Source organism: Notothenia coriiceps, unplaced genomic scaffold, assembly GCF_000735185.1.
Source record: "Notothenia coriiceps isolate Sejong01 unplaced genomic scaffold, NC01 NC01_scaffold00024882, whole genome shotgun sequence".
Lineage (NCBI taxonomy): Eukaryota > Metazoa > Chordata > Actinopteri > Perciformes > Nototheniidae > Notothenia > Notothenia coriiceps.
In genome coordinates this window covers 237528-253019 of record NW_011357583.1, presented here as the reverse complement: position 1 = coordinate 253019, position 15492 = coordinate 237528, and the positions used below count along the sequence as shown (strand labels likewise).

At 39.3% G+C, this 15492-nt stretch overlaps 1 protein-coding gene across 1 annotated transcript in view; it reads right to left on the bottom strand.

Annotated features, from left to right (window-relative positions):
- trip4 (thyroid hormone receptor interactor 4) overlaps positions 1-15492 on the bottom strand; it is an 80181-nt gene that overhangs the window by 30964 nt on the left and 33725 nt on the right. The window contains exon 9 of the mRNA XM_010783249.1: positions 13112-13214. Coding sequence (XP_010781551.1) covers positions 13112-13214 — 103 coding nt within the window. The remainder of the gene's footprint in view (positions 1-13111; positions 13215-15492) is intronic.

Below are 15492 nucleotides of genomic sequence, written 5' to 3'. Positions count from 1 at the left end.
CAGACCACAAATCATTTGATTAATTACTCGTTCTCATGTCAAGCAGAATTCAAGTATAATGTGTTTTGGAAAACGTTGAACTGAAAAACGGTCATTAAGTAGTGGTACTGCTACCTCAACTAATGTTTTTAATCTAAACTGGTGCAGTCATTAAAGTCCATCTAACAGCTCTCCACAGTGTTGTTCAGCTTCATTACTTAAAGCACAAATTTGTTTAATACCTAAGGACATTTCACTGTAAACTTCTCTCTACAGACTTCTTTTCAGCTACTTTAAGGAGGGCTATCTTTTTTCATTTCATTACACAGGCAGCTTTCACTGGAGTGAATTGATGAATAAGGCAACTTTTATTTTTTAACTAGAACGACTAGTCCGGCTGTTTTCACCCTACATACAGTTTTGTGCTAAGCTAATTTAATTATTGCGCTAGTTCCATGGTTAGCATACAGGCATCAGAATGGAAGCAGAGCGAGTAACATCATTTCCTGAAATGTCAAAATACTGAGAGATCATTCAGTTAAATTGGAAAACTGTTTTTACCATCTCCTGACTTCATGAGGGCATGCTTTATGGGGCTTTTGGCATTATGTCCCTGAATTTAAGCAAAAGTATTACAATATCTAGAGAGAAATAACAATAGAATAAACAGAATAGAATAGAATAGAACAACTAAAAGAGTCTTTTTGTTCGCTAGCCAACTCTAATCAAAACACTACAAGCGGAGATCCTGAAGAGCTATACTACATGGGAACAACGTTATCAGAACTGAGAGAGTGCACGTATCAGAGGGTGATGGATTCTGAGAAGTGCTGTAATGAAATGCTATAGAAAAAGAGGCCAGAGGGAAGAAAAGGGCAGGCCGTGATGTAAGTGCCACCACTCATCATCTGGTAAAGTCAAGGTCAGGACCTTGTGTGGTCTCATGGCATTTCTGTTCCGCTTTGAAATAAATGGCCAAAGAGCTAGACCAAGCGGGGCAACACTCAAACTGATTGCCCTTAATTCTACTGACCTTCTTTGTAAAACTTTGGGTTAACGCAGACCTAAAAAGTATTAAAACAGAACCGCTTACAACGACTACAGCATGTGTGTAACCATCATGTCCTTCTTTTGCTCAGTAACTGGTAATCATTTCATAACAGTGTCCTTTAAACAGCTCCATCAGAGATCATAAGCCAAAATAAATGAGTGACGATAGTTTTAAATGCCAGCAAACCCATTTGACGTTGTTGGATTTAATTGTTTGTGACATGCAATGAGGCAGGGTTCCTTTCTGAGTCAGTCTGGCAAATACGTGGTGTGTAAGTTGCTGTGGTTTGTGTGGTGTGTGCTTAAATGTGGGGGTAGGCTCGACTTGGATGATTTGGCAAAGTGGCTGCAGGTCTGTTCAACACTCAGTGGGGGTAACACAAGGCGCCCTATAGTGCGGTAATGCAATATTCATGGTGGGGTGTGAGCAGGGCAGTTAAACACAGCAGAGTTGTGGAGAAGACCTTCCCACCCTCTATCAGGGAGCAGCTGCTGCTTGGGCCAGCTCCCCTCTCCACTGCCTTTTCCTCTGCTCAGGCATTGTCTCCTTCTCTTCATTCCCTCCCCTGTTTCCTCTCTGCTGCCTCTCACTCAACCATTAATTTTTAATCACAACTTAAATGGCTGCCTTGGCCGCGGCTGTGGGGGCAGCAAGTCAAGGTCTCTTGCCTCTGGTTACAAAGTAGGAAATACATTTGAAGAGATCAAGCTAAACATACAGGGAGGGGAGACGGCTGACTAGGGACAAAAAATATCTACTGCCATTAAAGCTTGATTACAATTTCAACTCTCCAATCTTGGGTTCTCCATTGCAAATGCGATTGAGATCATATTAAGATTAAGAATTCATTTGTTTTCAAGGGTTTTCGGAGGCCTTGAGACTGTAAGAACTGGAAAATAAACTGATTTGTATTAGGTAGGTAAAATGAAAGATATAGACTGATGGAAGATCTGATGATATATTTGAGGTTTTATGGTGTAAAAAGAAGCCATTTCAGAACAAAAACGTCACTATTTCATAACACTAGACCAACAAAGCAATCAAGTGTGAGATTTATGAGCAAATGAATAACTAAAATCATTGTTAGTTGGAGCCCCATGGACACATCGTATTTCTCAAAGCCACCAAAATACTTTGAGTGTAAGAAATACTGCTAACTGTAGTAGATGAAATGTTAAACCACTTATTCATGAAGGACATGGTTATGTGGATGTTGTCAGTTAGGTGGCAGCTCTCAGGTGTTCCCCTGCATTATTTATTTTCCGTATTGGGGTGGTCTAACCCGCTCTTGTAATGAGAACCAGAGTCACGGTCTGTTTGGAGTCCCGGGGCAACGCCGAGCGCCGTGTCCCTGGATCACTGCTCAACCACACAGGCCTCTACACAGCCACTGTTTGCTCAGACTTCACTTGGACTGTAAAAGTCAAGCCTTGTTGACACATCTGTGCTGTCTCTCCCCGAGGCTAATGGCTATTACATCTGTCTGCTTCTTTTCAGAGGCAGAGGAAAACTACAAGAATCCAATGCTCTTTTGAGAACAGGCAAAGTGAAAACACTGACAGCGCTGATGGAAAGCTGACCGCTTCCTTTGAGAGGAATTACAGCTGTTGATCTTTCTCACGAGTGCTGTAAGGTGATTATATTGGGTAAGATGTGCTTGGAAAGAAATGTTTATGGCCTTGTGGTAGCGGTGTGTCAATGTTTACACTTTTCGCAGGTCACTTTACATTATTACGTAATGTCATATTTTTCTGACGTGTGCCCAACGTAAACATAATTTTCAACTATATATTACGCTCCACAGCTATGAACTGCTGCAGAACACTTTAGATATAAATAACGTGAAATCTGTAACATATACAATTTATTAGTATAAAACATAATTAACTGGCAAGTGTGTTTAAAAGTGTTTGCATCCATCTTTGTATTCATTTATTTGTTGGTGCAAAAAGCAGATTTTGACAAATAAGTCGTATTATGGCTGTAGCTATTAGCTAACTAATTATTTTTGAATTCACATATTTATTATTTACTCTATAAAGAGACACATATTAGTGAAATCCTTTTCTTTCAATTTCCAGGGCTATCAATCAAAACCAAATCCTAATATGTCAGCAGCTGACAAAACTGAAACTCTAGTACTTCTGCTGGAAAGGAATGGATGAATGCATTATTAATAAAGTATACTTTGATTCATTTTTTCTGTTGCTTGACTTATCTTTGAATTGTGTAAGATCTTATTTGTATCGGTTATAAGTCAGGGGTTAAGTTTCATCGTTTTTCCACCAGAAAGCACAGAAAAGTACATTTTTTAACGTTATTTTCCCTTTGAAGTAATTTATGGTTATAGTTGTTTAATTCTTAGTTCTTTAATAGACAAGCTATTCCTCAAATGTTGGTTTTCTTCAAGGTATACAAGGAAGTAACATTCTTGTTGCATTTCAGAATTTGCTCTAAAATTATGTTTGCACCTTGGCGGAAAAACATGCACAGCCACTTTTAACCACATCAAGAGACTTATTGGCCATGTCTGTTTAACATGCTCACCTCCATCAGCTTCTTGAACTGTGCAAATAATCCTCTTATTGATCTTCAATGCCTAACCAGACAAATTAACAAAATCAAGGCAGCATTCATGGTAATCAGCAGACCCCTACCACACACACACACACACACACACACACACACACACACACACACACACACACACACACACACACACACACACACACACACACACACACACACACACACACACACACACACACACACACACACAAATCAGGGACATCGATCACATTGAAAAGCACATCTGTGTGCATCCCCCTTCACAGTGCCGACCCAGATTGATTACTCTGACAGGTTTGGGACAGAGACAAAGACGGAGGGGGGAAACAAAATTGACAAAATAGAGAAAACAAAAGGGAATGACAGAATGAAAACTGAAAACTGAAGGTTCAGTCAGAAAAGATCCAAAGCCATATGTGTACAATCTCATTTTGAGCTTGGACTTATAAATCTGTGATGGAGATCTTCATATCTGCAATACACATAAACAAATTAGGAGAATAGAAGCGGAAAAACTGAACAACACTGAAAGTCTATTTACGGTGACAAAATGAAGAAAAGCAGGGGAAGTGTATGTACCATGTGTGTCTCCATTCATGTACAGTGACCCATATAAATACTGAATGTGACAGCTTAGAAAAACATTGATTTGTGTTTGCTGCTTTAAGGAGGAGATGAGCTGTACAAACACTGAATCAAGATGGACTGATTATGCATGAGGAGATTTGTAAGGCCTGAAGTAAGAAGAAAATAAACTATTCAAACTGGGCCAAAGCCTGTATAAAAAACTAAAAGGTTTAGATTGTTTTGAGCTCCCTGTAAAAGAAAAAGAAGTAAAGATCACTTGTACCATGGAAATTATTTGGTTTCAAAGCTTATGTTTTTTAAATCCACTGTGCCGAGTGCATGACACAGGCATTTCTTTCCTTTCATCCATGGTATATTCCTGAGGACCAAATCAATTTTAACCTCTGGAGTATAACCCTCTCAGGCATCATCAGAAAAAGTGGGTTGTGCAACAATACCATAACATCCATATCTCAACAAAGGACACAGTCAGCTTCTCACACAACTATAGTATATCTAAAGGCATTCATCACACAGAGACAGATCGAGGTTCAAACCAGGGCAGCATGCAGACATGTGCATATACAGCTCTGTAACAAATAATAATTGCATTACATTGAATACAAACTCAACAGAAAGCATGTCATTCATGCAGTAAACGTGACACTGACAAAAGCACTGGCACGTCAAATGCTGATTGATATGGATTTTGTAATGGTGACTGATAAAGGCAACAATGCTCCGTTCAGATAAGGGAAGACAAATCTATTGCTACACCAAAGAGCAATTTCTTTACACAGGCTTTTCACCCTTTGCCGAGACGGAAGAGCGAGAGCTTTCATTACCGAGCGCAGCTGATAAAACCTCTGGGCTCGAGAGCAATCAAATAATACACAAAGCTCACGGGCAAAGCATGGCTATGTCAAGGCTACACAGTATTGAAAAAAGAAAATATTTCATGGATATGTCTTCAAACAGCTTCTAGATCTACATCAACACACACAATAATAAGCATAGGATACAGTATCCATGCCTGATTGCTCTTATTCAATTAATAGCAGTCAGATATCATCAGGATATAGATAAACATGTTTAATCTATTATATCTTGCAATGTTAAGAGATCCTTGAACAAAATACAGAAACGCCCGGATCCTTATCTGCCCTGAAAACTAACCACTTGCTCGATCACCAAATTAATCTGTTCTGTTGAGATGAGACAGCATTACCACCATGTCATAGGTAACAATCAATTAATTGATAATAGCCATACTGTGCTTTTCTTTTTATATTGGAAGCATAACCAAGTGTATGTTTTTTTCTACCAAAGCTGTGGAGGTGAAAGTGGTAGCCTGTTGGGAGTATTGGATTTTTAGTGGACATGTCTGTCAAAATTAGAATATTCTGATGATTCGCGTAAAGCCACACATAGAAAGGTGTTATAGAGGTCGCAAAGGTCTGAAGCAAAGCCGATGTTCACGCCTCTCAAATCTCAACAGCGCCCTGCGGGTCAAGCAACATGATTGCACAATGCACATACGTACAAGTGTAACAAAAAAATCCAAGAAAGAACCACTTCTCTGCCTGTCTGTGGATGGATGTGCTTTCCCATTATTCAATGAACAGTCAGCATGTTACTGTGCAGACTCAGACGACACATACCCAGCCACATGGATAAAGAATTTATAAATTGGGCTTGAGAAAGAATAACATGTTCAGAATAGGCTGCAGTAGGTATTTTCTATGTGTTCATTGAAACATAATGATTTTATCACAATACAGAAAAATACTCTGTGACAGACTAATTTAGTTTCCAGTGAATGCAATTCAGCATGCAGGAGTGTTGTCAGTGTATCTGTGAGGACAGGCACATCGAGTACAGCAGAGTTTATTGCTCGGGGCTCCCTCTCGTTCTCTTGCCTGTGTGCTCTGGTCTCTGCTCAACAGCTCAGCCTTCTCCTCTCTCTTCTCCTCTCCCCATTAACCGGCTGACAGATCAGTAATAAACACAGCCTGTCACCTTCAAGGCCTGCCTCTCATTTACTAGAGAACATATGAAACCCCGCTCTCTTGTTCCCTCTCCATCTCTCTCTCTCTTCCCTTCAGCCGTCAGGCTCATTGGAGCTGAAACCTGATTTTTGGCCCCGGCCGCCTTGGAAGAAGAAAATTCTCCTCTGCACCCAGATAGTCCTGAAGAAGGCATGAATATTAAATGGAAAAACCATGAATAAATAATCCAAAAAGGACTTCCGTCGCTCTAACCTCTTTCTGTCTCCCAGCACTGGATGACAGTGGAAGAGCGCAGGGGAGAAATAGAGGAGAGAAAATAAATCGTGACCACCTCAGGAGAGAAGGTGGGCATTTGTTAGGTAATTGGCTTTCTCTATTTGCAATCCCATGGTGCTGCAATTTCACACATAAAACACAGAGGTAATCACAAGGTTACAGTGCAGCCCATGGTTAGTGGAGCAACATTCAACTGCAATATTGTCACTCTAAATATATTGTTTTATTTCCATATGTGGCGCAACCAGAGGGATAAAAGCAATACATATTGCAAACAGCTCGATAATGTATGCGTGGAAAATGCAAATGATATTTAAAAGAGAGCTGGAAGTGCGATGTGTACAAGGGATATGATGTTGGATGCATACCAAACAAATAAAGAGAATCGTTATATGATTATATACTCACTAGTCCCTGGGTATGAGGCTGTTACACAGGAACAAGTAAATATAGATTATTTGCTCCAAGCTATTCCCATAAGGGTGCTTAATATGTATTGTACTGTATTTCAGTGACCTCGATTTCTTTAACAGAGCATATGAAGACAAATCATTAGACATAGAATAGCTATTAGTGAAAAAATACTCTATGTGTTGCCGTATTATGTGTTTGTGTGGATTAATGTGACATAATATAAATTAAAGTCCCAGTGTCGTGCACTAATCATCAGTGTGAGGAGTCATTTAAACACATTACATTTGAGAAGAATAATAGTATTTAAAAGGCACATTGATTTAATGTTTGATTCTTTTTAAAGCAGCCATACCCAATTACCGCTCTATATAGCATTTTTAATTGTTAGTGGTGGAGTAAAGCATTCCTGCAGTAAGACCAAATTGCCTTCATATGCATGAGGGAAAATAGTTTTATTGCATTTATTCTATCTCATTGTAGGTCTCACTGCGTTCTGCTGACTCTGCTGTTTCAGAGCTGGGTTGAGTTACAGCGTGCTAGCTCAACAGTTCCTACTGCAGCTGCTGCTTCATATTACAAGCATTTAACTGGTGAAAGAAGGCTATGTAAGTGTCATCAAGGCTAATGGCTATTGTGTGGAAATTCAATCATGGTTGCTTATGAACTAAACGGAAAAATGGGCAATTATTGACTGCTCCATTAAAACAACATGAGTTTGTTTGGCTGCATTATAAACAGATACAGTTGTATTTCTGGCTACTCAAGAAGTGGTTGCTGTTTTTTACATGGTTGTTATAAGACTTGAGAATGAAAGGGTTCATTTAGTACAATATAGAAGAGATAACATACGAAATAATGAACAAACAACGTCCTCTAGTTTGCTGCTGGTAAATTGGTTCTGTTTAATCTACGGTATCCTACCTCATTGTCTTCTTAGAGATTTACAACATATCCAAAGAACCAACCTGGAGAGCCTCTTTATATTGTTTGAATGAATGCATAATGAAACTCGAATAAGAAAGAGTTGGCAGGGATGGTAAAGAGGACTCAGATTATATCTAATACCATGTAACATATCAAGAGTATTCATTTCCATACATTTTCTAAATCTTTACACAGTTTACAAAAATTCCAGATATTTGTTTGAATAATAAAACTCTATTATATGAAATGCAATGTGTAACGAAGAGGAATTCTGCTGAACATGAGAAATAGATTATCTGAAGAAATGGAAGAAAAAATGATGTTGGCGCCTTGGGCTTAAGACAGGACAACTACTTTGTCGACCTTGAGGTCCTTTGAAATGACTCCAGTCTCCGGTGATTTGGAGATTATATATGTCAATGACTTGGGAGAGATAAAAAAGATCTCATCATGACCTGCAGCTGCAGCGGAATTTTTCATCTTAGCAATTATATCCATGACTTCCTTTCCTGCAGTTGGATCCAACCTCAGAAAGAGAGTTCTTTTGTAGCTGCTGGAGAGCCATCACAGTGACTAATCTTTGTAGAAAAGATAAGCCAGTACTCACAAAGCCCTCACTGAATTCATATGTCATATCACAAGAGTTATACATTCAGCGCCAAAATAAGTGAAGAGCTGGATATAACCTTTTTTCTTCTACCACTGCTTAAGGACATTCTGTTTTTGTTTCTATAATGGATGAATCTTTGTAGAACAAATGCACTCTCGAGAGCTGTATTTTATGAAGTGCGATTACATTTCTTAGAAGCCTGTCAAATGATCGCAAGACAGAACAAAAGGCATTAGATGCTTTAAGCTTATCAACCGTTGTGAATACTTGAACTGCTGAACTTCTTTTTTCTGATTCAGAGCTTAGTCAGTTGAAATGAGAGTGGCTGTTGAAGAGTTTTGTACTGTTTTTTTCTTACTGGTCGAGCAATCTCTCAACAATGCTTAAAGCCATTTGATTCACTCACGGAACATTACTCTGGGTATCCACCCTTCATGCTCGGAAGCAATAGGATTTTAATTCATGGGAGGCGTCATAATAGGAAGGTCAAACATAATTCTCAGGTTACCTCATGCTTTGTTCTGCAGAACAGAAAGTAGCTTGAAGCTCATTCAGGAACAGCAGCCACAGCATGTTACCACTGATTCAAAGTTCTACAAAAATTCAACAAAGAATCCAAGTTAAGCCTAACTGATTAAATTTAACGTGACAAAGATTTAAACTTGTTAAATAGACTACACCAGTCTCAGATCTCTGCCAGACTTGAGGATCAGGTTCAGATTCTAGTCATAAAATGAAACATGTTCGGTGGCTAATTGTGAGGCTTCCAACTGGTTTGGGGCCAAGAGGTCATAAATCTCATGCTTCAAGATAACACACTGTCCACTGCGACCAAAGAACACCAACCTCTCAATAATCTTCAAAATCAGTTAATTAGGTCATTTGAACTTGCTGTTATAATGATCAATTTTAGCATTTAATTTGACAGCATCTTCAGAATCAGCTGAGGTTATGTAATTGTTTTTGAAAAATGGTCCAGTCAGTTTGGCACTTCTACTAGAGCTTTAAATATAGCGGTATATGATTTGTGCTTCATTTTTACTATGTGGGTATGTACAAACTAGCTGTGTCTACATAGCCACATCATACTGGGGGTGTCGGTCCATAAAAAATATGCTGCAAGGGAAGGATAGCTATAAAGAAGAGAAAAAGGAAATGTGGCTTTATATCAGGAGCCAAATAGCTTTCAACACCCAGACTGACCTTCAGCTTACACAGAAGCACGCGCACACACACAGATACAAATTATTACAGGATGTGACCATAAACCATAATGCACCTCCCTTATTACAGGGAGTGAGCCTTGGCTTTATGCCATTTTAAATGTCACAGGCTCCTCCACAGGGAAATGAATGATCAAACTGTATCGAGCACAGCCTAGCATATAGTCTACAAAGCCAACGGTAAAACGGTCTGGAGAGAGAAGCAGCATCATTTGATAACTGCTAAATGCATCCAATAATGTTCCTCCATTTGTGGGTGTGCTCCCTTTCCTTTCAGGCTTCCATTGCTGTAAGATGCAATATTCTGACACTAGCAGTAAGGAAAAGGGTCTGCTAGTACTGCAGATCCCACAGAAAAGAGCAAAAACACAAGACTGCAGAATCAGTCCGCTCTCAGCTCATTCGTCCTCATCCCTATTCACATAAAAACATAAGCAGCTTCAAATCAAGCACAAATGCAGGAGAGCCTCAGAACAACAACAGCAATAACTTGCGAGGCAATTAGAGCAAAATATGTTTCATCACCAGAGTAACAAATGAATGTTCACTTGAGTGTTTTTTTACATTGTGTTTTGTGTAAATGTTACTTAACAATAATAGAGAGATGTAATATGTGGAGATAAAAGCAGTTCTGTGTAAGCATTTTAACTGTGTGCATTTCCTAAATTGACCGCAGGAAGAGTGGTTGCTGCCAAGGTAACAGCTAATGGGGATTTAAATGAATAATAAATAAGGAAAGCTTGGACTAAAAACTCCAGCTAGCATTTGACAACCTAATATTTAGAGAGTAATCACAGCTATCACATACAACACAACACGTTTGCAGAACTTGCTTGATGAAACAATCAAAGCAGCCACACATTTCCATTTGTACACATTACCCTATAGGCACTTTCTAACACATGAATGTTCAACGCTAATAAAATGAAACAACAATTGAGCATGGTTTGTATTGAAGCGGAAAGTAAGGGTAACAATCCAGGGAACTAGCCTTTGCTCATTCTGACGAGGCATGAGATGGTTGGCAACGCCAGCGACAAGAGGAACTTGTCGATGTAAGCTGCCGGGGGAGCAAAAAATACTTGTGCTAAGCCCCCCTGAGTAAGATGAGCGGCAATGCCTTGACCCGTGAGATGCAGTGGGAATTGAGGTGGAAGAGGGGACGAGAGAGCAAGAGAGTGAGATAGTGAAAAGCTAGCTGGTGACAGAGGAATCAGACAGGCTGGACTGTGTAGGTCCAGTGGGTCAGGATATCTGATCCAAAGACCGGACTAATGTGGACCACAGGGGGAAAGGCGGGATCAATGCACACGAGACATGGTGAGTGAGGGAAGGATGATGTGTATTATAAACAGATATCTCATTCATTGAAATAACCCTCACCCATTTAGCAAATTTGTTATAATCTTCATTCTTATTATTCGATTCGACATTTGTAAATGGACCCCAATTCTGAAGATATCCCTGCTTCTTGAATTACATGTTTTCCATCACCCAGTCTAGAATGTAAAGAACTATCAAATGTCTCTGCGCATTTGTATTGGTTTATCAATGCTTTTAAATGTGAATTTGTTACATTATGTAAGGGTTGTTGGGTTGCTTATGTCAGGATGTTTACTGTGAGTTTAACTCAAATATGAGCAGCAGTGTGTGTGTGTGTGTGTGTGTGTGTGTGTGTGTGTGTGTGTGTGTGTGTGTGTGTGTGTGTGTGTGTGTGTGTGTCAGAGAATAAGTATCAAATTACATGACATAGAGCCAGCACTGTTACAAAACCAATCAATGCACACTACATGACAGAAGCATGCAATTTTGCACACATGCAGGATGCGATGAGACGTAAAAACAATAGCTATAATAAAAAAATAGCTTTTTAAGTGAAAACATCCTAGCCCACATTTCTTTTGCTAATTTGTTATAATCTGAAATACTTTTTAGGTAATTTGACTTGGGACACCAATGCTAAAAATCAGTCTGGTTTTTTAATTACATATTGTGTTTCACGCAGTGTAGTATGTACAGAATCATCAACTGGCTCCGGTCTCCGTTTGCAGGGGTTTGTCCATGTTTGTAAATGTGAATGCGTTACATTATTTAAGGCTTCTTATTTTAATCTTAGTACAACTAAAATAAGAACAGCTGTCTCCAGGCTGCACGCTGAACAGTTGTGGGATGGTATGTGTGTTTATGTCTGGCTAAGAATAAGTATCAGATTACACGACATAGAGCCAGCACTGTTACAACGCTGTTAGGCTGTTTGAGCCAATACCGTTTTGAAGGAAATTACAGAAGAATTAAGATGACATATTTGAAGGTATTGCCGGTTTAAATTATATATAGATAGTATAAATGCAATGTATTTGATACTGCATCATCTTCTTTTAAAGAATAACAAAAATGGAGAGCTTATTATTTGTCCCCATGGTGAAATTCTGAGATAAGTAAAAGTAACAGGCGGAAGGTATCCCTTATTCATGGTATTCAATTTACGAAAAACAAGTTCAAACAAAGCCATATTTACTAAACCACCAGGTGCACAGGCTGCTGTAGGTTTAAATGTTGCGAGTAAAGATTCCATACAGCAATCTGTGCCTACGCCAGCCTGTAACAATGTGTCAGCAGGTTTCATCAAGTACAGCTTTTTATTCAAGACCATGGTACTGCCAGTTAGATTGAAATGTATAAACACAAAATACTTCAAAATAAAATGAGAGGCGTCATGAGTGGCCTGTTTTTTCACAACAAATCTAGAGTAGAAGGAAAGTGGAACATATTGATATCCTCCAAACCCGAGACAAAGACTTTTACAGTATTTACATACTTCTTAGACATCGTATATCAATAATCAAACTTAACTTCACTGCTAAACATCTGAAACAGTTTTCCCTGGCAAGTTAGTCCTAAACTTCTCAAACGTTTTTATATGTTCCATATTTTCAAAACAATTGCAAAAGGTCAGAATCTCCATTTATTTAAAAGCCTTTCTGAATCGACGAGTAAGATCTGAAAGAGATCTCTGTAGGTCGACTGCATTAAAAAATCCTCTATAGTCTCCAGATGCTTTTGAAATATCAACAAAAGAGCTTGTTGGTACATCATTTTGCAGCAGCAGCACTGGCAGCAAAGGGAAAATGCATTTGAGTCCTATTATAAATCACACAATACAGCAACAACATTGCACATCCAGGCCTAGCTTGTCCCCCAGGCAACCTGACAGAAAAACCCTGTCTTTATAGATGGCTCTCAGAGAGGATCTGTACACGAGTATGTGGGAGTACACTCTATGTGTTTGTGATTTTGTTTTATTAATGAACACATCGTAATCAGACCCTGTGCCTAGTGATCAGTCCTTCACTTTTGCAGGCTCATTTGTGTATGTGTGGGTGCACATGCATGCAGATTAGATAGCTGATAATAAATGATAAAAGAACACCCTTATTTTGAATATGCTAATGGTATCCACTTCATTTTACATTAAATGAGTAGGACTTACAGATCTTGTGCTTCCCTTTCATGGGGAATTTCACCAGCATCTCCTGGGCATTGGTGCAGATGAAGACGAATGGGGAAGCAGACTCCTCACAGGTATTAGGGAACTGCAGGTGGGGGAAGAAAGGAAAGAACAGTTTAGCATCACCTTACAAAGCCCAGCCATATTGAGCAAAGAATAATGTTAATCTCACGATGCCTGCCCGCTATCACGGTCATGAATCATTCAGTGAGAGTCTGGGTTCCTACATCAAGCGAATTGTCCTCCATGCCTGATGTAATACTACATGCCCTGAGAGCAACTGATAGTTATTGGTCTCTCTGGGTTTTATGCACTATAATTGCACAGCTAATGATGCAGTTGCTAATGAGAGCAGTTGCACCACTTGCGAGCAGCAAAGATGAGACAACATTCATTACAACCAGTGCCAAAATCCAAGTCTTTTTTAGATGTAGACATACACACAGAAAATAATCCCACAAATAAAATTGTTAAAACCATGTGTGAAATATTAATGGTTTCTTCTTGTAATTACAGAGAGCGTCGTTACCTTCCAACATTTCATAATTTATTAAAAGCATACTTCTAAATCTACAAAAACATCGCATTTAACCACATCCATGACATATTTATGCGGACCATAAAACATAAGCCATTCCTCATCCCTATGACGCAGAGGATGTTTTACAGCACATCATTGACAGCCGCCCACAGCAGAGGGCTATAGACCAGAGAAAACCTCTCTTCCCCGCTGTTATTGATTGGTCTCTCAGGTGAGAGTATGGAATTGACTGACACAGTGACAAAAGAGTCATCTTTCCCATCACTGGCAGCCAAAGGCTCTCAGCTCATCCAATTTCCTCCGGCGCTATCAGATAGTGGTCATGATTGCATCTAGCCAGCCAGGAAGCGGCTCTTTTCATGACAGCAAGGTTTTTCCTCTCCTCTCCTCCCCCCGGTCTTATTCATAGTCTCTCTCAAAGGAGCACTGAAGGTTGTGACCAATTTGGGGCTTTTAAGGGAAATCAAGAAAATCTGCAACCCATCTGTATGGTCTCTGACAGACTGGGGAGAGATGATAGAGATGTTTATTTCAGACGACTGTCCGTGTTGCCTGGAGTGTAATACACCGGTGAGTGATAAAATATGTCAGACACTCAGAGTGGGTAGATATTTGTGACGACCCTAAAAGAGCCCCTTGATTCTTCCTTCCAAATGATGCAGAGATTCCAATTAAATGATGTCTTGCAGTCTAGTATCCTGTTTCCAATATAGAAATTCCCCTGACAACCCTTGAACCAAATGATGTGTGATTTAGTATGGGTTGAACAAGATGAAGCTTGTGAGTCCACAAATGTAGTGTAATGGGATATGGCTGGCAATGTTCTATATTTTTCTATGTGTCATAAAATCCCACGAAAAGAGTAAGAGGTACCATGTGGAGTTTTCTTGTATACAAACAAAGTTACTGTTTACATTTAGTGTTTTGTGTGAAGTGTGAAATCATTGGCAGCGATGTACTTCACGACTGCCACATGCTAATGTGCTTCTTTTAGCACAAGAACAACTAAAACAGATAACCACATTGGAAAAAACTAAACATATATTTATAGAGATGAGGACATACCTTTGAAACCAACAATGGAATCATGTTATTGTCGTTCTGTTGACCATGTAGCTTAAGCATGATATAGTCTCATCAAGTGGGGGGGCGTGTGACGCAGTGGGTTGTGCGTTGTGGTTCAGATCAGGGGGGCACAGGTTTAAACCCCACTGCAGTCAGCATGTCGTTGTGTCCCTGGGCAAGAGACTTCACCCCAAATTGCTCCTGTGGTGATTGTCCACAGTACTGAGTATGTAAGTCGCTTTGGATAAAAGCGTCTAACAAGTGACATGTAGTGTAATGTAATCAAGTGAAAATGATATCGATGAACGGTTTGACCCATTCATCAAGGTAACTTCTCTGTAGTTAAATATCATTTGAAAATGCATATATATCAATATATTTGTTATGGATTATAGGCCAGACAAAGTGTTTTTGACGAGTGTTTTGAAGACATGACCTTCGAACATATGATGGGCATAGTTTACTCATTTCAGATTTTTAACTCGGATGTTAATCGTAAAAATAATTGTCCGATTTACAAGGGTGACTTTTATTGTGACGAACATTAGCACTTCAATTTGTGTTGCCTGTTCTGGTGCGTAGTGCACTAAATATCTATTCGTTTGCAATGGAAACTGCACTAATTACTACTTTTTACATAATGTGTGCTAAACGGTGTGTGTGTCTGCCCAAGGACAATTTAAGGTAAAACCTAATAGAGGTGTCATACATAATAACCTAATAAAAGTAAATGTAACAACTACTACAGTGCAACAAA